This window comes from Mus caroli, chromosome 2 (assembly GCF_900094665.2).
Source record: "Mus caroli chromosome 2, CAROLI_EIJ_v1.1, whole genome shotgun sequence".
NCBI classification, from domain to species: Eukaryota; Metazoa; Chordata; class Mammalia; order Rodentia; family Muridae; genus Mus; species Mus caroli.
The window spans coordinates 159,882,997-159,902,364 of NC_034571.1; the positions used below are offsets into that span (position 1 = coordinate 159,882,997).

General features: G+C 50.5%; 1 protein-coding gene across 1 annotated transcript in view; it reads left to right on the forward strand.

Annotated features, from left to right (window-relative positions):
• Ptpn1 (protein tyrosine phosphatase non-receptor type 1) overlaps nucleotides 1-19,368 on the forward strand; it is a 47,523-nt gene that overhangs the window by 25,059 nt on the left and 3,096 nt on the right. Inside the window, exons 2-8 of the mRNA XM_021151979.2 lie at nucleotides 6,402-6,492; nucleotides 7,821-7,921; nucleotides 10,539-10,637; nucleotides 14,603-14,740; nucleotides 16,982-17,191; nucleotides 17,630-17,791; nucleotides 18,392-18,612. Of these exons, the coding sequence (XP_021007638.1) occupies nucleotides 6,402-6,492; nucleotides 7,821-7,921; nucleotides 10,539-10,637; nucleotides 14,603-14,740; nucleotides 16,982-17,191; nucleotides 17,630-17,791; nucleotides 18,392-18,612 (1,022 nt within the window). The remainder of the gene's footprint in view (nucleotides 1-6,401; nucleotides 6,493-7,820; nucleotides 7,922-10,538; nucleotides 10,638-14,602; nucleotides 14,741-16,981; nucleotides 17,192-17,629; nucleotides 17,792-18,391; nucleotides 18,613-19,368) is intronic.

Below are 19,368 nucleotides of genomic sequence, written 5' to 3' on the forward strand. Positions count from 1 at the left end.
CGAGACAGGGTTTCTCTGTGTAGCCTTGGCTGTCCTGGCACTCACTTTGTAGACCAGGCTGGCCTCGAACTCAGAAATCCGCCTGCCTCTGCCTCCCTAGTGCTGGGATTAAAGGTGTGCGCCACCACGCCCGGCATAAATAAATCTTTTTAAAAATATCTTCATATATTTTTCTATAAGTTTCTATACAAAGAAGCACAGTTGAGATGAATATGGGGCAGGGCCACTGCCTAGTTTCAGAATTTGGGCTGGAATCATTTTCACTTCCAGGACAACCATGCTACTCTGTAGATCATGAAATTCTTTTTTCTTATGTAGACTTTAAACACAGTGTTTTGGAGGCAGAGGCAGGCAGATAGATGTTCCAGTGAGTTTCAGGCCAGCCAGGATTACACAGTGAGACCCTGTCTCAAAACCTTCAATTTTTTTCTTTCCATTAAAATTTTTTTATGTATATGAATATTTTTTTCTTCATATGTGCCAGTTATATGCACATGCCCTCGGTAGCCAGAAGAGGGCATCAGACCCCCTTGGGACCTGTGAGCCTCTGTGTGGGTGCTGGAGACCAAACTGCAAGAGTGGTATTTTTAACCACTTAGCTATCACCCCAGCCTCAGCTCTGCCTCACCCAGACACACAAGACAGGGTCTCACTGTGTAGACCAAGCTTTCTGTCAACTTACAGAGATTCACCTGGCCCTGTTCCTGACTACTGGGATTAAAGGCAACCCCATTTAAATTTTCTTGCATTTTAATATCCCTATTTTTTTTAATCTTTGGTTTGCTAAAACTTTGAAAAGAATGAATTTATTCCATAACATACTTCGTGGTTTGGTTTGGCTTTGACACAGGGTCCTCCTGGGTAGCTCATGAACTTGACATACTTCTGTCTCCTTCTAATGTTGGGATTCCTAGAGTGTATACATGCCTGACTTACAGTCCTGTGTTCTGCCTAGACGTGAAAGGTCACTTGCACTTCTCCATGTAGGCTGAGCAGCTGAGATCTGAAGAGTCTCTTCCTGGTGTGGGCACAGTGCCAGGCTGCGTCTAGATGGCCTGAAGGAACGCCTGCCTGTGTGGAGCCTCAATGCCTGCCTGCTTGCTTGGGATAGCATAGCCTCTTCAGTCCCAGCTTGGAACTTTATTTTAAAGATTTACTTGTTTTATTTATGTAAGTACACTGTAGCTGTCTTCAGACACACGAGAAAAGGATAACAGATCCCATTACAGATGGCTATGAGCCACCATGTGGTTGATGGGAATTGAACTCAGGACCTCTGGAGTAGCAGTCAGTGTTCTTAACCACTGAGCTATCTCTCTAGCCTGTGACTTCATTTTTGTGGTTTCACAAATCCATTCCTTCCAGTGCTATCACGCCTTCCTCTCTGTTCCTCCTTCATCCTTGGTCTCGCTCACATCAGGTAGAAAAGCATGTGGCCTCTAGAAGAAGGTGGCCAGTGAATATCGCATATGCCTTTGCCTTGGTTCTGGTTAGCAGAGCCTCACACAGCTTTCCAGGTACTTGGGAAAATCTTGACCAAAATCGTTGTGTTTTAGTGAGCTGTTTTCTGCACGTTCACACTGCTAAGTATGCAGGGAGCATCCTTCCATTGTGTAAGAAGAGCAGTGTCACTTCAGAGCAGGGATGTCACTGGTGGTTTATGTGGCCTCTCCCTTGGGACCTTGGAAGGAGGAAACACAGTGGGCAGACTGGTTCCTGCCAGGAAAATTGTAGATATTGCTCTTGCAGATGCCTGCCAATTCCTTGTTAGTCAACTGTCCCCCGCCCCCCCCCCCCCGCAGGCAGGCAGGAGCGGGTGAAGCCCTCACTGCCTGATAGAAAGCAGAAGGCAAGCAAAACAGAAGTGAAAGTCGGTTCATACCGGACAGCTTTGTGGTTCTCAGCATTTCAGTAGACACTGGTTCCAATATGTTTGATTGACATCAATTACTGTAAGTCTGATTCATTTTCTCCCTATTGATTTCTGCCCAAGGTGGAATTCATGACATTTAACAGAAAACGTAAGTGATGTCTATATCAAGGGCTGTAAAAATTAGGGTCAAAGCCAGGGACACTTGCAAGTCTAACTGCGAGTGTGTCATCCTAGTTACCCGTGTAATCTGTGTAAGGTGAGCGGCAGCCCGACACTCTGGCCTGCCACACTGAACTCAGAATGCTGCTTCTAAATGCAGTGTGGGCCAGGGTCACTTCACCAGCGTGAAGCCATTCATTCATATCCACACTGTCAGTCAGGACCTTGGGTTGTGCTCCTCCCACCCCCAGCCAGTTCAGCCTCTCAAAGCTGTTATTCTCAGTGCTAAAACCACATCAGTCCTTAGGGACCAAAAGTCATTGTTAACATGATCATGTAAGTGGTTTGTTCTTGTAAATGACTTGGGGTCATCAGCAGTGACAGAGGTCACTTGGGTATTTTTAAGGGTTAGGTGTTTTGAGCAGCTGTACAAGCAGGAGGACCGTTAGCAGCACTGTGCTGAAGCCCTGGAGTCCACTCTGGGAGCCGCTCCGAAACTGCTGCTTCTCTGAAGCCGTATCACCACCACCCACACCCACACCTCTGTTCCTCTCTGTGACTGTAGTTGCAGCCTGGGTATTCTGTAGTTATTCAGTAAACCAGATGTGCTCGTGCCGACTCCCAGCACTTGTCTGCTGGGATTATTAGTTCAAGGTCATCCTCAGCTTCATAGGGAGTTGGAGGCTAGCCTAGGCTATGTAATATGTAAGTACCTGTCTCAAAACAAAGCAAGATACAAAGAATGAAGTATTGTTTTCCATTCAGAGACAGCCTCTGGTGATCTGTGTATTCTGATTGTTCTTTGCTCCACAAAAATGTTTTGTTCTCCTTTGTAATTAGACCTGGTTAATAAAATCTGCTCTGCACTCACCACTCTGAGGTACTTACATACAGCATCTTAGGTGAGCCAGAGACAAGCGCCATCTGTGTGCTCTCAGCCATGGCTGCACTTGGGTTCCAGGAAGTGCTTGCCTGTCAGCCCCCACTGCCCGGTCTATCTGCCCTTCCTTCCTCAGTCTCTCAGCTGACTATCTGAGAATCAGTATTTTCCCACACTATCAAGTAACACACCAGCCCCTCAACTCGGATGCCATTTAGAGAGGAGTCGAGACTGGCCAGTGAGAGGAACTTGCTAGTCCCTGAATTCTACTTACATGTGGGGTTTTTGTTTTTCATTTATCGACAGTTTCACACGGATGTATTACATACGTTGGTCACTTTGACCTCTCCGTGCTGCCTGGAAGCCCCTCCTCCTCCCAGTAAGACACCCTCCTATTTCCATGTTGTGGGGATTGTTTTGCTTTTGTCTTTTGTGGTCCCTGAATTCCCAGTGTTGCTTGCATGAGCCTGGGTGGGGGCTGGGTATAGGAAATGACAGTCAGGGGTAGCTGTTCTCCATTCTCTGCTTCAGTATCTGTTTTAGTAACCAGTTTGGTATTATCTTGTCAGGAGGTTGTGTGCGACAATTGCAGAAGCCAAACCAAGCCCCAGGAGTGTGTGTTCTGCAGCAGTTAGGATGGGCTTGATGGGTGTTCTCGGATGCATGTTCCCTCTGGGGCATTCCACCCTGTGCCGGGAAGCATGCTGGGGTAGAGTCAAAAGCTGTATACTTACGGTATTAGCATCAGCCTTTCGGTCAGTCGCAGGTTATGTCGAGGGCCTGCCCTGGCCTGGGTCTGAGATTAGAAATGAGGGCCTCTCTCTTAATGGACACCTGACTGCTTTCAGGAAGCCATCCTGCTCTGCCCTGTGCATTCTTCCATGGAGCAAGAAGTCATTCACTGCATGGAACTAAAGCAGATGTGTTAAAGCCAGTGCTGCTGTTTGACTTAGCAAAGTATTCTCTGAAAATATGGAGGCATTTCTGTGTGGCTGGACTGGATGTTATTATACCTGTTTACTTCCAAAAGAAATGGAGATCTCAAGGCAAGGCATGTCAGCTGGTCATCCACGTTGGTATTTCTCACTAATTGCATGTGAGAGACACTTGAATGAGCTTCCCTAAAGGCAAAAATATCATTATGCTTATTTCTTGTTCGTTTGTTCTGTTTTGAAACAAGGTCTCATTATGTAGACCAGACTCTCAACTGCTGTCCTCAAACTCACAGCAATTCACCTGCCTCTGCTCCTGAGTGCTGAGATGAAAGCTATGCAGCCTGGTGCCTGGCATCATTTCGATTCTTTGAGGCGGGATCTAGCTGTATAGCTCAGGCTGACCTCAGTCTCTGAGTACTGGCTTCACAGATGTCCATGGCCACCATGACTGGCACTCGGACCTTTTGTGTCCTCTCACCATGGCTTTAATGCTAGCTTTGTGAGCAGTTCACTTTCTCAGTTCAGGTTTTTGTGGAGTCATGCAGCTGGAGGCTCTGAAGGCCTGCCACGCATACCTCACTCGTTCTCATGCAGATTCTCTCCTTCTCCTCCCATCTCAATGGAACCCCCTGTTGGCTGGATTCAGGTTGGATCCTCATGTCTTGGGGAGTGTGCTGGAAGGTGGCTGCTGTCCTTCTCATGTGGGCAGAGTGGAGGAGGTGTGCACCTTACGTGCTGGCTTACAGCCAGGCTGCACTGCCCTTCCTTCCGCGGTGATCTGCCGCTCAGGCTCAGAGCTGCAGCCCAGAGAATAGGTTGTTTCTCTTGTTCTCATGGGCACTTGCTGGGACTTTCTGTCTTCTCAGTACCTGTATTTTACTCTAGCTGATTTTTGTTTTTGTTTTTGTTTTTCGAGACAGGGTTTCTCTGTACAGGCCTGGCTGTCCTGGAACTCACTCTGTAGACCAGGCTGGCCTCGAACTCAGAAATCTGCCTGCCTCTGCTTCCCGAGTGCTGGGATTAAAGGCGTGCGCCACCACCGCCCAGCTTGTTTTTTTGGTTTTTTTTTTTTTTGGCTTTCCTTTAGGGTGGCTGGTGTGTGTGTGTGTGTGTGTGTGTGTGTGTAAGGAGTTCTTTATCTTTTCACCTGAGCTTGTCATTTTTGCTATTTTGTTTTACATTACAAAAGACATTTTTGTTTAGTTTGTCATAGCATCCTGTTCTTACTTGCTAATAAATATGAGATCTTGCTGTTGTGAGTGTATTAGTAGTATTTATTCTCAGTTTTTCTGAACTCCATAGTTTGTCCACCGAGGGCCTCTTTTCCCTGTTAGACATTTTCTGTGTATATCTGCCATCAGCGGCATCTGTGTCTGGAGAGTAGAGGTCCTCAGGCAGATGGAGCACTGACAAATGGGCACGCCCTGGTCCTGGCCTTTGGTGCTTCCTGCTGTCTGGTCAGATCATCTGAAGACTTCCACCTAGAATGGAAGTGGTGCTACAGCACACTCTGTGTGAGCTTCTGAGACGAAGGAAGGCAGGGCCTGAGCTTGGGCTCTACGGCTTACTCCGGCGTACATGGGCCATCCACCTTGCACGTGCTATACTCTAGCTAGTCTAGAGGCCTGGCCGACTCTTGTAGAAAATCAAATTCACCCTGTGATTTCAGCACAAGTAAGAGCAGGCCCAGCAGCCCAGAGGGACGGCTCTAGGAGGGGATGGCTGCTCTGCTCAGATGAGGCTCTACCCCCCGCCCCACTGTCAGTCTCAGGCTTTCTTCCGAGGCGACAGCTGCCCACACTCTGCATGTCTCTGGGGTCTGATTTCCAGACTGTTGTCGCCATGGCCCCCTTTTCTGTCCCCTTTTTTACTCCAACCCCAGAGTCAAGAGTTTAAACCACTTGTAGACATACAGTTTCCTGGTGGTAGTCTATTCACAGTGTGCATGTGCTTGTCGTTGCAAATGAAGGAGCAGATTGCTGAGGGAGGTTGTGGGATGGGGGCTTGAGGAGCGGTAACCAGGAAGTGGGATATCATTTGAGATTTAAACAAATGGAATGATTAATTTTTTAAAATTTAAAAAGAATGTAAGAAAAAAAGAGCAGATTGCTCCCAGACAGCTTCCTGAGACCGGTGGCATCCCAGCAAGAACAGGGTGAGCCTGTGTGGTGCTTCTGTTCACGCAGGGATGGGTGTTTGCCTGCAGGACGGCACTTGGGTGGTGGAATGTTTATTGACATGTTCCTTTCCATGGCTGTTCCAACTCTCAGGTCTGACATTCCAGCACTTCAAGATCTGGCCTGTCTACCCGCTCCCACAGCCATCTGCTGTTCTTCCCTGCTGCCCACTCACTCATTCACATAAGCCTGATATAAACCCCTGCTTCCACTAGTAGGCCTTCCCAAGTAGTCCTTGTATGTACCTGTGCATACCACCTTGTCCTCCCCACACTTCTCTGCCTTCGGTACTTGCCATCATCTCTGGTGCTCCACTGAAGATCTGAATACGTTCCTGCCATAGATTCCAAAAGAGAACTCTTTATTCTTCTTTGTAGGATATTCGACATGAAGCCAGTGACTTCCCATGCAAAGTAGCGAAACTTCCTAAGAACAAAAACCGGAACAGGTACCGAGATGTCAGCCCTTGTAAGTACCCACTGTTCCATCTGCCCCACTTACACTTCCCAGTGGCAGCCTGTCGTTGTCCAGGGCTGGGTAGAGGTCCTGACCTCATGGTCTCCATCATAAGCACAGGAGACACTGTCCTAGCTCACTTTCACTGTTTCAGAAGGCACTAAAGCTCCAGTTTCTGGAAACGGTGGTGGCTCAGGGTCCTTCCTTTTAGCTCTGTGTTGTGGTGAGTCACTTTCCTCCCTTGAAGTGGCTTGACCTGGGCGTAGTGGACAGCCTCTTCTGCATGACTCGGCAGCAATTCCATTGGCTGTCAGCCTGGTGATGAGCCACAAAGGTATTCACAGGTACTCACACCATTCCGCCAGAAGTGTAGAGCCAGCCCGCCCTTGGCTTTCAGTGCTTAGGACTGGTCTAATAAGCCTGTGCCTTCTAGCTGGCTTATAGTCTGGAAATACCTTCAGAGTAAGTAAGTGGACGTGTAGAAAGTGTGGAAAGCAAGAAAAGCCAGAACTGGGCCTCAGGACCTGGGTCTGTCGTTAGTTCCCAGGTTTATTGACTCCCCCTCAAGATCTGTGGACGTTATTCCTCAACAGGGTTGTGCTACTCAGATCTACATGGCTGCTGATCAGGTTCCTAGGGAGACATAAAATGGCTCTAGGATTAGAACACAGCCTGTACCTCTTGGTCTGCCATGCTGGTGGCTCTGACTGTCAGGATATGGCAGTCACACTCCACTTACAGGAGTGTGTGGAGGTGAAGCCAAGTGCTCCCTCGGGTATGAGTTTGATAAAGGAAGGCTGAGGTCTGAGACCGTGTTAGGAGGCCATTTGAAGTGTACTTGAGGTCCTCAAGTGAAGGGTGGCTGACCTCACCCCAACACCTGCTGTTTTCAGCTTAGCTGGCCTTGGCTGAGGGGCATCAGGCCTGATTGTGATAGCAAAGTAGCATAGCGAACCCGTGTAGATTCTGCTTGGGAGCCCTGGCTGGAACTTAAGGACAGCAATGTGACCGACCGCATAAGACTCTGCCTCTTCCCCACTGCCTGGTTCCCCAAGACAATCCACCAGCGGTCCTGGATGGGGGCAGACAGTTGCAGTGTCCCCAGGCTGGACTCAAACTTACTAAGACACCAAAGTTGACCCCAGGAGGGCGTGGTCTGGGGCTGGTGCTGGTGCTATAGAATGTGGTATTTCTGTGTTCAGGGCTGACCCCACAGGTGACTAATGTCATCCTAACAGTGAGGCCCCAGCAGTGTGCATGCCCATGGGTCCCTCTCTCTGCTTTCCTGTAGAATGTAGGTCTTGGCTCTCACAGTTAACCTAGCTCTGCTTTTCTTTCAGTTGACCACAGTCGGATTAAATTGCACCAGGAAGATAATGACTATATCAATGCCAGCTTGATAAAAATGGAAGAAGCCCAGAGGAGCTATATTCTCACCCAGGTAACAGGCTGTCTAAACGATTTTTTCATGTTACCTGAAGAACTTGAGAGCTGTTGTGTTCACATCAGATAGGATCATCATGTCTGTGAGAAGTTTAGCCTTCTCATCAGTCAGCGCAGGAGCAAGAAAGGGAACACCCTGCCTCGGACTCTGAGCACAGCACTGTGAGACGACACACTGAGCTGCCAGTGGTCTCTTGATGGGCAGGAGAAGACCCTAGACATTGGGTCCACAGAGGCATGAGCCTCAGCATCGAATGCTTCTGGCAGCGACTAAGAGGGCTAGCTAGTCCTTGGTTGTCTAGGCACCTCTGTCCCAAGGGCTATTCAGTGTTCCTCTGGGCCTTGTTAGAAGATGACTTAAAAATCCCACAGCTCTGGGCTTCCTTCTGAGAAAGTGTGATAGACGTCCTGTAACACAGTCCACAGTGTGTGACCAGAAGGCTGTGGATGTCTGGGAAGATGATAAAAGCTTATTTTCAGTAATGTTCTAGTCTTAGCCTATGGCCTGCAAGGCGGTCTCTGTGGCCCTGTGTTGTTTGCCTGTTCTCCCTTTGGGATGCCATATCACACGGCGTGGGCTGTAGGGAGTTTGAACGTGACGATTTTGCCTGCTTTTGGAAATCAAGTCCTAATGAGGCCAGAGACTCTGATCTGGCACTCCTCCATCACAGACAGCCCTTCTCCCTTTTGTCCTAAGCCAGTTTGCGTGATGAGAAGCAGCCCAGAAGCCCCCAGTCAGTGTGTACAGTATCAGTGGCTGCTTGTGGTTCTGTGGATGCAGGGTCAGCCTCCCTAGGTCTCAGCCAGGGTCCTCCCTGCACCTTTGTGTTTTCCTGGGCAGCTGCAGATTCCGTAGGAAGGTGGGGCCTCCTTCTGAGAATCTGAGGTACAGTAACCTTGAGAACCTGTGGAGAGAAGTTAGCATTCTTGGCTTCAACCGTTCATCTGTAGTTGTGCTCAGAGGGACTTGATATGGCTGTTGTCCCATTGTAGGGTATGTGATGCCAAATGAGTCAGATGAGCAGTTAGCATTGCCATTGAGGAGATGGGTGGATGGAGCTTAGTGACAGAGCACTGGCCTGTCACGCAAGGTTCTGGGTCCAGTCCCCAGTATTTCAAACAAACAAACAAACAAACAAAAACAGTGCTAACTGAGAATAGAGAAACTCAAGCATTACTCTACCCACTACCTGACCCTGGGCCCTGGCCATTTTGTGAGACCTGTGATACTCTGCTGTGTAAGGCTGTACCATGAGCATTCATAAGTGGCTTCTACACCCGTGTTCCGGACAAGAATGCAAACAGTCAGATCCCAAAGGAGCATTTCCGACAGGGAGACCCAGACTATTTCCAAGCCACAGATAAAGAACTCTTCATTTCATTCAGTATTGTTCATTATAGAAACCACATCGTAGCCTCATCTTGTACAAATTGGAGGTTGGGAAGAGTGGAGGATGTAGGGCAGTACTTCACCTCCGTCACAAAGCATAGCCAGGTCACTGTGAGCTGGGTGGTACTTGGGAGCAGGGATGTGACTAGTAAGTTACAGAACATGGAAAGCTGCATCCATGGGGGGGCTGAGAGCTTGGATCCTTGTGTAGCACAGAGGATGAAGGACCCGGGTGGTCATCAGGTACCCTGGCGCCCAACTGCACAAAGCTAGCTCTGTTACCTGAGGGAGAGTCACCTGTGTGATGCTTTTGTCAGAGCCCTTGCCTGACACTTGCAGACCGCACTCAGGGAAGAATGAGAAGATGCCAAGTGCTGGCACAAGGAAGGGAGTGTCCCGAGATCTAAGGGCAATGGCTTGGATGGAAATGGGGGAGAATGGAGACTTCCCACCCAAAGATGTAACTAGCCCTGGTATGGATGTTCTCCTGTAGTATGTCATGGGGCTCACAACTAAAGCACTCCCAGCTTGACAGTCATCCATCAGCACTCACCATCACTAGGTAGGTTTTCTGCTCTGCAGGCACCGGTCATGCCCAGGTCTTATGAGCCCCTTCGCTACCTCTGAGACCATTTGTGGGCCACATCTCTTGCACATTCCTTGGTCCAGCTCTAAGGGCTGTCCACACTTTTAGACTCGCCAGTACTAGTAAGAAGAGAGGCTCACTCTGTACTGGGTGCTTGTTCCATTCTCGGTGCTATGCTGAGTCCTTCACATACAGCACCACTGTTATTTATGCAGCCTGAGAACGGGTGATGTTTTTAATCAAGTGGGCTATGTGGAAAAGAAGGCTCAGAGAGGTGGAGTGACTTGCCTAAAGTTAGATGGTGACAGATTTTAAAAGCAGGGTCTAGGGCCAGAGCACAGTGTTGGTCCTGCCCTGTGCTGCCTCTCACCCACATAGGAGCTGTGTCCTGGACTCATCTGCTCATAGACAAGAAGCCTAGTAAAGCCCCTCGGCCATCAGCTTAGATCCAGGGACAGCCTGCACCGACGTGCAGAAATGACCCTTCATCACATGATGGGATGTGGGACTGGGTGACTGACAGTGGGGCATGCAGCCTTGGTGGCTACTCTGCCTACACCTATGAACATTGTCACTGACTGACTGCGTGGTGTGCTTGTGTGTCCAGTGTTGTACAGCGTGTATCTTGTGTGTTTACAGGGCCCTTTACCAAACACATGTGGGCACTTCTGGGAGATGGTGTGGGAGCAGAAGAGCAGGGGTGTGGTCATGCTCAACCGCATCATGGAGAAAGGCTCGGTAAGTTCTCGCCAGAGACCCTTGCTGCTGCCATCTACATACACCCAGTTCTTAAAGTGCCCCTGAGTTTCCGTTGTGAGTTTCCGTTGTCTAACTCCTTTACATGGCACAATGTGTGTAAAAGCATTACATAAATACACTTGTATTACAGACCACACTAGGGAGAGAGAGATGCCCCAGGCCAGGCTCTTGCTGCCTCTGTTTTCTTGGTACTGCCTGTGTTTGTGGAACTGGGTAAACAGTTTGTTTTTTTCTAAAAGCAGCCTTTAGTGTATCTTAACCAAGCCCACCTTTGACTGGTCAGACTGTGCCTCTCGATGGCAGAGGTAATCCTACAGAGCTGGGGGAGACATTGGTGGTGAGATGACTTTGGGACTTGTGTTCAGGCTCTGTCCTTTCAGCCACCCTTGCCTCTCAGCCTGCTGTTTCTGTCCAGGGTGGTCTGTGTCACTCAAGTCTTACCACAGCCTCAGCTCTAAGGGTAGTCATTGATAGGGCCTGAGACTCTGAGTGGCTGGACCTGTTACCTAGACCTGACTCTCACTCCCCAAACAATATCCTGGACAGGCCTCCTTTTGTCTCTTTCCTGTCTTTTGGGCCAGAGATCTGAGTCATGGTGACACTCTTTCAGATTTAGGCTTCATCAAACAGCCAGCCTTCCTGTCCCTTCCCTCTTATTCCTGTTGTGACACTGAAGATTGGTTCTCAGTGCTGCCCACGACCAGCATGGGCAGAGCCGGCAGTCTCTTCCCTCTGCACTTGGTTGGCACTTACAGACTCCCCAGCTGCAGAGGCTGAAGCCCCTGGAAAAGGTCAGCTGAGGATCGTTGGGAGTAACTGCAGCCATAGCCAGGAGCGGAGAACAGGATGTTCCGTTCAGCCTGGCCAGGTGTAGATGCTGTGCTGTCTGCTGCTGTGCTGTCTGCTGCTAGGCTGGGACAGCTGCCTGCCCTGCTTTCCTCGTGCTCTCAAGAACATGAGGTTGCCAGAGAAGCCATCCATCAATTCCAGAGACAGTGGCTAGTCACACACAACAGAGTGAGGAAAAGGTATCACCCGCAAGCTGCACCCACCTGCAGAGCACATGGACCCGGTCACTCCTGCTAGTTTCCTGAGGCTGCTTGATGTCATATTGTTGCTTGATTTCCACTTCCCACTTCTGTAGAACATGGTAGTAGCAGGTACAAAGCCTGCCGGTATGGTCAGTTGACAAAATCAGAGAGTAGAATTTTAAATCACCCTACTGCTAAGAAATCATCTTGAGTTGGAGAGATGGCTCAGCGGGTAAGAGTGCTGGCTGCTCTTCCAGAGGTCCTGAGTTCAATTCCCAGCAACCACATGGTGGCTCACAACCATCTGTAATGGGATCTGACGCCCTCTTCTGGTGTGTCTGAAGATAGAGCCCTCATGTATATTAAATAAACAAACAAACAAGAAATCATCAGATATGAGGGAAAAGAGATGGCTCAGTGGCTGAGAGTGTCTACTGCTCTCACAAAGAACCTAAAGTCCACCCCACAGCGGCTCATAACTAACCACCAAGGGATCAAGCTACCCACAGCGGCTCATAACCACCAAGGGATCGAGCTACCCACAGCGGCTCATAACCACCTAGGGATCAAGCTACCTCAGTGAACACCAGGCACGCACATGGTACACAGATACATGTGCAGACAGAACACCCATACACATAAAAAAAGTCACCAGGTGTGGTATGGTTTAGTGTGTGTGTGTGTATATAAGGATCCACGTACATGTGTACATACTTAAGTATGTAAGTGGTCCTGATGGCCCCTTGTAGTTAGCACAGTTTGGATTAGTAGGTATTGTCACACTGTAAGGAATGGTGCCTGCTCTGTTGTTGCACGACTACCACCGGGTCTGGCTTTTGGTACCCTAGGCTGATCATAAATAGATCCACTATGGCCACCTTGGTGAAGAGTCCTGTGTTCCATTGGAAGCAGAGCTGGTGGGCTGGTTACTTTCTCATGGCAGTGGTCCTCTAGCACTATTCTCCACTCAGGTCTGTCCCAGGATCTTCCTCGGGCTGCCTGTCTCTTTGTTTTGGAAGGACTTGTGTGTACATCATGGTTGAAATGACTATTAAACTCAGGAGGCCAGCACACTGGCATTGCCATCTTCTGTCTGAGACTGGCCAAAGGGCCTTGGTGTCAGTCCCAGCCGGCAAGGGCCTGCTCATATTCCAGTAAGAGTTAGCCTTCCGCTCAGGGCCATGTGTGGGTGCCATCAACTGACTGGAAGCAGGCGTTATGTGCTCTCGTGTTTGTTTTGTGCTTAAAGCAGAAATTTTTACGGGAAGTGACAGAGCCAAGCATGGTCCTATAGACATCTAATTAAATGTTGTTTGATGGACATTTGGCTGTGTGCCAGAATGCCTCTGAAATTGTACATTTTGCCTAGATTAGAGATCTGTCAGGCTTGTTCTAGGCTTCTGCTGTGGAAGTGAAGGTCAGAGCCTGTCTACCCTGTCCCTGAGGCAAGAACCCCCATTCCCTCTTCTGAACGGACAGCCCTGTGGCATTCCCCCTGATCATGGTGAATGCCCACCCTGGCATGTAGCCTGGGGTCTTACTGGGAATGAGTGACCCATTCAAGTCTCTCCATGAAACGTTCACTGGCATATTGCCTCTGCGTTCTGATGTGGAGATCTGCTCCCATGCTCACAGATCGGCCCTACTCGGGGAGCCCATCTCTGGCAGCTGGTCCTTAAAGGTGGGAGGAGGCTTGGGTTGAGCAGACCAAGACCTTGAAATGGCTCTTGAGAAAGCCTACGTAGCTTCTGTCCTGGGATTAGAAGGTTCCTGCTCCATGGGTAGGGAAAGCCCTTGCTTCCTTCGCTGCTTTCTCTGTCTTTTGCGTTGGTTTTGTGGAGAGCAGCTTTGGAGCCCAGAAGAGTGACAGCAACAGCCTTTGCAGTTCTGTCTTCAGCCTCAGTCCCTCCTAGCCCCTCATGAGGTGACATCTCAGGTCCCCAGTTGCCACAGCCCCACCATGCTCTGGCCATCCTTGCCCTGTCTCCTGCTCTCCCTTGAGACACTGTCCTGTCATAATGTTCTCTCCAGAGAGCTCCATTGACCTCTTTGCTTGGTTAGCTTGAGCTTCTCCCTCCTCTGAATCCCCAGGTGGTTTGTCTTCTCAGTGCCTCCCCTCTGTGTTCTCCCCATCCACCCACCCTAGAGGGCAGGAGCTCCCAGTAGACTGGGCCAGCCCTGGAACAGGTCAGGCAGGTGAATTCTGTTTGTTGTGTACCAGAGAGTAGCTTACTTCACTTCCCTGGGAGGATGAAGGTCTCTGAGTCTCTGCCTGGGCACCCTGTCAGTCCCGCCTTGGAGACCCAGAACAGCTCTCTGCAGCAGGAAGGGTACCTGAGCTCACAGGATCTGTGTGACTGAATCCCAGCCTGATCTTTTTTCCTAAATCCAGCCCAGATATTTTGGTTCATCAAAAGCTGTAATGAGTACTTGAATCCAGATCATCAAATGGTGTTTGATATTAGCAAAATAGAACTCCAGGAACTGAACTGAACTGAACCAAATCAGAATGCGCGAGTGAGCTGCACCTGCGTGCTGTCTTCCATGGCCTTCAGCCTGACAGGGCTGTAGCCTCCCGCCCTGTTGCCTGTGGGTTCCTCAGGGGGCTCTGGGCATCCTGAGATCCTACTGAAGGCATCTGTGAGGGACACTGCTTCTGTGTAGTATGGTTTTTACCTCACATCAAGGACCAGAGCCCACTGTGACACATTGCTGGGTGAGAAGTGTAAGCCCTGCCCCAAAGCTACAGGGATCAGGGTTCTAGCCAGCTCTAGTTTTCCTAGGGTGAAAGCTGTAGTGACTGGGAGACCCCCACCTGGGAGTTGTCAGAAAGCTAGAAGACAGCGTTGCCTTGCAAGCCTCCTGCCTCACGTAGCGGGTGCTCAGAGTAACCCAGTGCCGTTCTTCCTCCAGTTAAAATGTGCCCAGTATTGGCCACAGCAAGAAGAAAAGGAGATGGTCTTTGACGACACAGGTTTGAAGTTGACACTAATCTCTGAAGATGTCAAGTCATATTACACAGTACGACAGTTGGAGTTGGAAAACCTGACTGTAAGTATGGCGGAGGTGAAGTTCCTCTGGAGACTGTGACTTGCTCCTGATCTTAGTCCTTGGGTGCCAGTTTCAGCTATGGCATTCCCGGGAATTATGAGTCTTGTGCACAGTATGGCTTCATTCCATGGTGAACAGAACTAGCTGTTGTAGGAGGCAGTGCCCAGGCACCAGTGAAGGACAGGTTACACGTACCTCCCATGGCTCTCACCCTTGACACCACATAACACAGTTCCAAGGGAAAAGTCCCTTTCTTAGCTGAGAGTGTTTTGCTCTGCCTGTGGGACTTGGTGACTGAAGTGGTACCTGCAAGAGAACTGACAGAGCTTGCAGCTTCCTCACTGTCTGGACTGCTGCAAGGAGGGGGCTCCCCTCCCTGCCCAGGGGTCCTGCAGCTGAGGACTGGAAACCAGACCTTGGGTAGACTTGCTGTGGGGACAGCCATCTTGTCTGCTGCTCACTGCACTAAGAGGAGGAGGAGGAGCAGTGAGAGCTGCCCGCCCACGGCGCAGAGCTGGGACCAAGGCCATATGAGTCTCGGGCATGGAGGAAGCCACTGTTGACCCACTCTGCCCACTGCTGGGATTGGGCCAAGGAACAGCTCTCCATGTCTTTGCTTGTTCTACTTTGAGACTAGGGGTCATGGGTGAGAGGCAGGAGGTGTGTGGATCCTGAGCAGAGAGCGATAGGGAAAGGCTGCACTACTGGACTGAGGCCTTCTAGGCCATAGGAAAGTGTTGGGTCTGCACAGGGGACAGTCCCATATCCTTGGGCCTCCCTGTGGCTCCCTCCTTGTAATGAACTAATTCTAGAATTTTCTCAGGTTGCTGGAAGCATGGCAGGAGTGAGGCCCTGGCAGGACCTCCTAGAGGAGCCTGGAGCCTGGGATGAGCTCCCTGAAGCTGAGTTCACCGCAGTTGGCGTGGCAGGGCTGTGGTAGACCCTTCCGATGCTTTCCAGTGTTTGCCAGCCTGGCTTTAAAAGTGATGTCAGATAATCTCTGGAAAACGCCTGCTTTTGGGGGGGACAATTCAGAGCAGCACCAGAGAGGAGGACAGGAGAGCTTAGGCCTTGTTTGGGGTTGGGAGTTTGGAGGAAGTTGTTTGCATTAAGATAAGGTCTCACTGATAGCCCAGGCTGCCTTCATATTTACAGTCCTCTGCCTCCAGAATGCTGGGATTGCAGGCACAAGGCCAGCTCAAGGTTTAACTTGAGCACCTTTCTGGGCCCTAGAACAGAGTCCTTGTGGAGGGATGGGAGGCAGGAGGAATGTGGGAAGAGAACCCCATGCTCTATGGGGGTTAAAATAAGGCTCTTCTTGCCTACTTTATTCTAAGCCAGTTTTAAAGTGTATTTGAGGTACCTCCTGCCTTGCACCCAGTACAAGTAGTGTTTGGTTTTGCAGCGAGGTGGGCAGAGCAGCTGCAGGGTCTCACATACAACATCCTGGATCTAGTGGCCACACTGAAGGGGGTGGCCATGTCTTTGATGTGTGTTTGTCTCACAGCAGGGACCTCCTATACTTCACAGAAAGAGAGCAACTTGGTATCAGCAAGTCAAGCCTTAGGTGTCTGTGTCCCAGTCTTTGTCTGGCACAGGCTGCTGGCCCTCTCTGTAGCCCTGGGGGCCTTGACCTCTGAGGTCTGGACCATGGAGCTGGTGAGATAGCTCATACATAAAGGGTTTTTAACATAGCAGACCATCTAGGAAAGAGCAGTAGAGAAACAGCATCAGAGGCCATTCTTTGTGCTCCGTCAGGGGCACTGTGGGACAGCTATGGAAATGGGCATGGTCCGTGAGGTGAATGTGGTGTGGAAAACTCACCATCAGCCCAGTCTCTGGAGTCTCAGCTGATGTAGCACCTGGGTGGCAGCCACCTTATTGACAATCTTGTCTTTGGAGACTTTTCTTGAAAAGTACCACTTGTCTGATCCGTCCTGGTGTTCTCCCTGATCCACCCAGACCTGGTCTCCCAACACACACACACACACACACATAAACACAGGAAGCCTTTCTGATATCTAAGGTGCCAGTGACATCATGGTGACTTTCCAGATGAAATGGTTGTGGCCACATGTGTGAGTACAGAAGGGACAGAAAGGTCAGAGGATTGTGCACTGCTTAAGGCTGTGGCCAGATCCAGCTGGATGCACTGAGGAAGGCTGGGCAGGAAGTGACTTGGTGCACACATGGGGTCTGTGTGGATAATGCGCCCAGCCTAACAGCAAGTGTCTCTTTCAGACCAAGGAGACTCGAGAGATCCTGCATTTCCACTACACCACATGGCCTGACTTTGGAGTCCCCGAGTCACCTGCTTCTTTCCTCAATTTCCTATTCAAAGTCCGAGAGTCAGGCTCACTCAGCCTGGAGCATGGCCCCATTGTGGTCCACTGCAGCGCCGGCATCGGGAGGTCAGGGACCTTCTGTCTGGCTGACACCTGCCTCTTACTGGTGAGGAGGGCTTTGCAAGCCTAGGAAGAAAGGAAGCATGCTTGAACCCACCCTGTTGGCTAGCATCCCTGTCATTGTCCACCAGCCTCCTTCTTTGGAGGACACCCAAGGATTGATGATGATTGAGCCCCTTCTAGCTTTGTTCATGGGGTTCTTCTAGTTGTCACAAGAGCGGGTGACCCTAGAACACCCACGGGGTACCCTGGAACACCCATGGGGTATGCTAGAACACCCATGAGACACCCTAGAACACCCATGGGGTACGCTAAGACATCCACGGGGTACCCTAGATCACCCATGGGTCTTTTTTTCTAAGCTCTTTCCACTCAGGCCCAACCGTCCCAAGTTTGCTGCATTTTTGTCCCATTTCCTTGAGACCCTCTACTACACACCCCTCTGTGGCTTTCCTCTGGTTGACCCAGTGTCCCTGGCTTGCAGATGGACAAGAGGAAAGACCCATCTTCCGTGGACATCAAGAAAGTACTGCTGGAGATGCGCAGGTTCCGCATGGGGCTCATCCAGACGGCCGACCAGCTGCGCTTCTCCTACCTGGCTGTCATCGAGGGCGCCAAGTTCATCATGGGTGACTCGTCAGTGCAGGTTAGTACCACTCTGCTTCAAGAATACATGTTGGAGCCGGGCGTGGTGGCGCACGCCTTTAATCCCAGCACTCGGGAGGCAGAGGCAGGCGGATTCCTGAGTTCAAGGCCAGCCTGGTCTACAAAGTGAGTGCCAGGACAGCCAGGGCTACACAGAGAAACCCTGTCTCGAAAAACCACAAAAAAAAAAATAAAAAAAAAAAAGAATACATGTTGGTGTTCAGCTCTGTTCCTAGCTGAGGATAGACCACAGAGCCTGTGCGTGCTCACCAAGACTCTACTCTCTGAAAGAAACTCAAAATTGTTTAAGGTCCAATACTGTTGAGGTCAAAGGCAATGGCTCCCTTAGTATATGACATTGCTAGAGTCATTAAACAACTGCTCCCTCTGCCTGCCGCATGCTCTGCAGAGCCCTGAGAGGAAGCATAAGCCTGACCTCAGAAGTCCAGGGCCTGCCTGGTGACCTGAGACCCTACCTCCAAATTTACTTTCCAAATATTTGCCTGGACCCAGGAGCCCAGAGCTGCTGCTGAGCAGTCAGCTGCTCACTAGGACAGACCCAGAGCAGGCACCAATGGAGCCTCTGTTGCTCTCCTCTAAGGATCAGTGGAAGGAGCTCTCCCGGGAGGACCTGGACCTTCCACCCGAGTACGTGCCCCCACCTCCCCGGCCACCCAAACGCACACTGGAGCCTCACAACGGGAAGTGCAAGGAGCTCTTCTCCAGCCACCAGTGGGTGAGCGAGGAGACCTGTGGGGATGAAGACAGCCTGGCCAGAGAGGAAGGCAGAGCCCAGTCAAGTGCCGTGCACAGCGTGAGCAGGTGATGGGGGCCTGGCTTGGGCTTGGGGGTGGGGGTAGGGTGAGAGGAAGTGGCTTACTGTCCAGAAACACATGAAGGCATTGAAAACTTTGAGGTGCTTCTGAGTGCATGAGCAATGGTGTTGCTGCTCCCCGGCCAAGCCCCCACTGCCCTGGATGTTCCTGTGAAATGACAGTTCATGTGGGGTTCCAGTGCTCCTTGTGCTGTGTGTGTGATGTGCTCAGCACCGACAGGGATGGCAGCTTGCTCCCTCACCCTGCTACAAGCATTGTTGAGCCCCCACTGATATCTGTGGAATACTTAGGTAATACTAGAATTTGCCCAGAATCTGTGCCGCAGACCCTCCATGTGGGGAAAGGACAAGCACTGAGTGGTAGAACCGGGATGATAAAGAAAGGATGTGCCTGCAGGAAGTGGCACTGTGGTGACCCCAGGAGGAGTGAGCCATTTCCTGTGTCGGCCGCCTCCTTCCTGGAGGGCAGTTTTGAGGTGTGGGCACACAGTCTAACTCTCAGCAGTACCCACCCAGAGCTTTGCACACAGCATGTAGAGCCGTAGCCTGGCTGCCCTCATTCTAGCATGTGTGGACAGAAGGTACAGAGCCGGCAGTGCAGGGGAAGCCATGTGTCTCCTGCAGCTGGGATGTGGATCTGAGTGCATGTTTGCCTAGAGCCGGGACTTCCGGTTCCTGGTAAAGCATGTGTACACTGGTGGGCTGCAGACTGACTTGAATTAAACCCAGCCCTGGCCATGGCT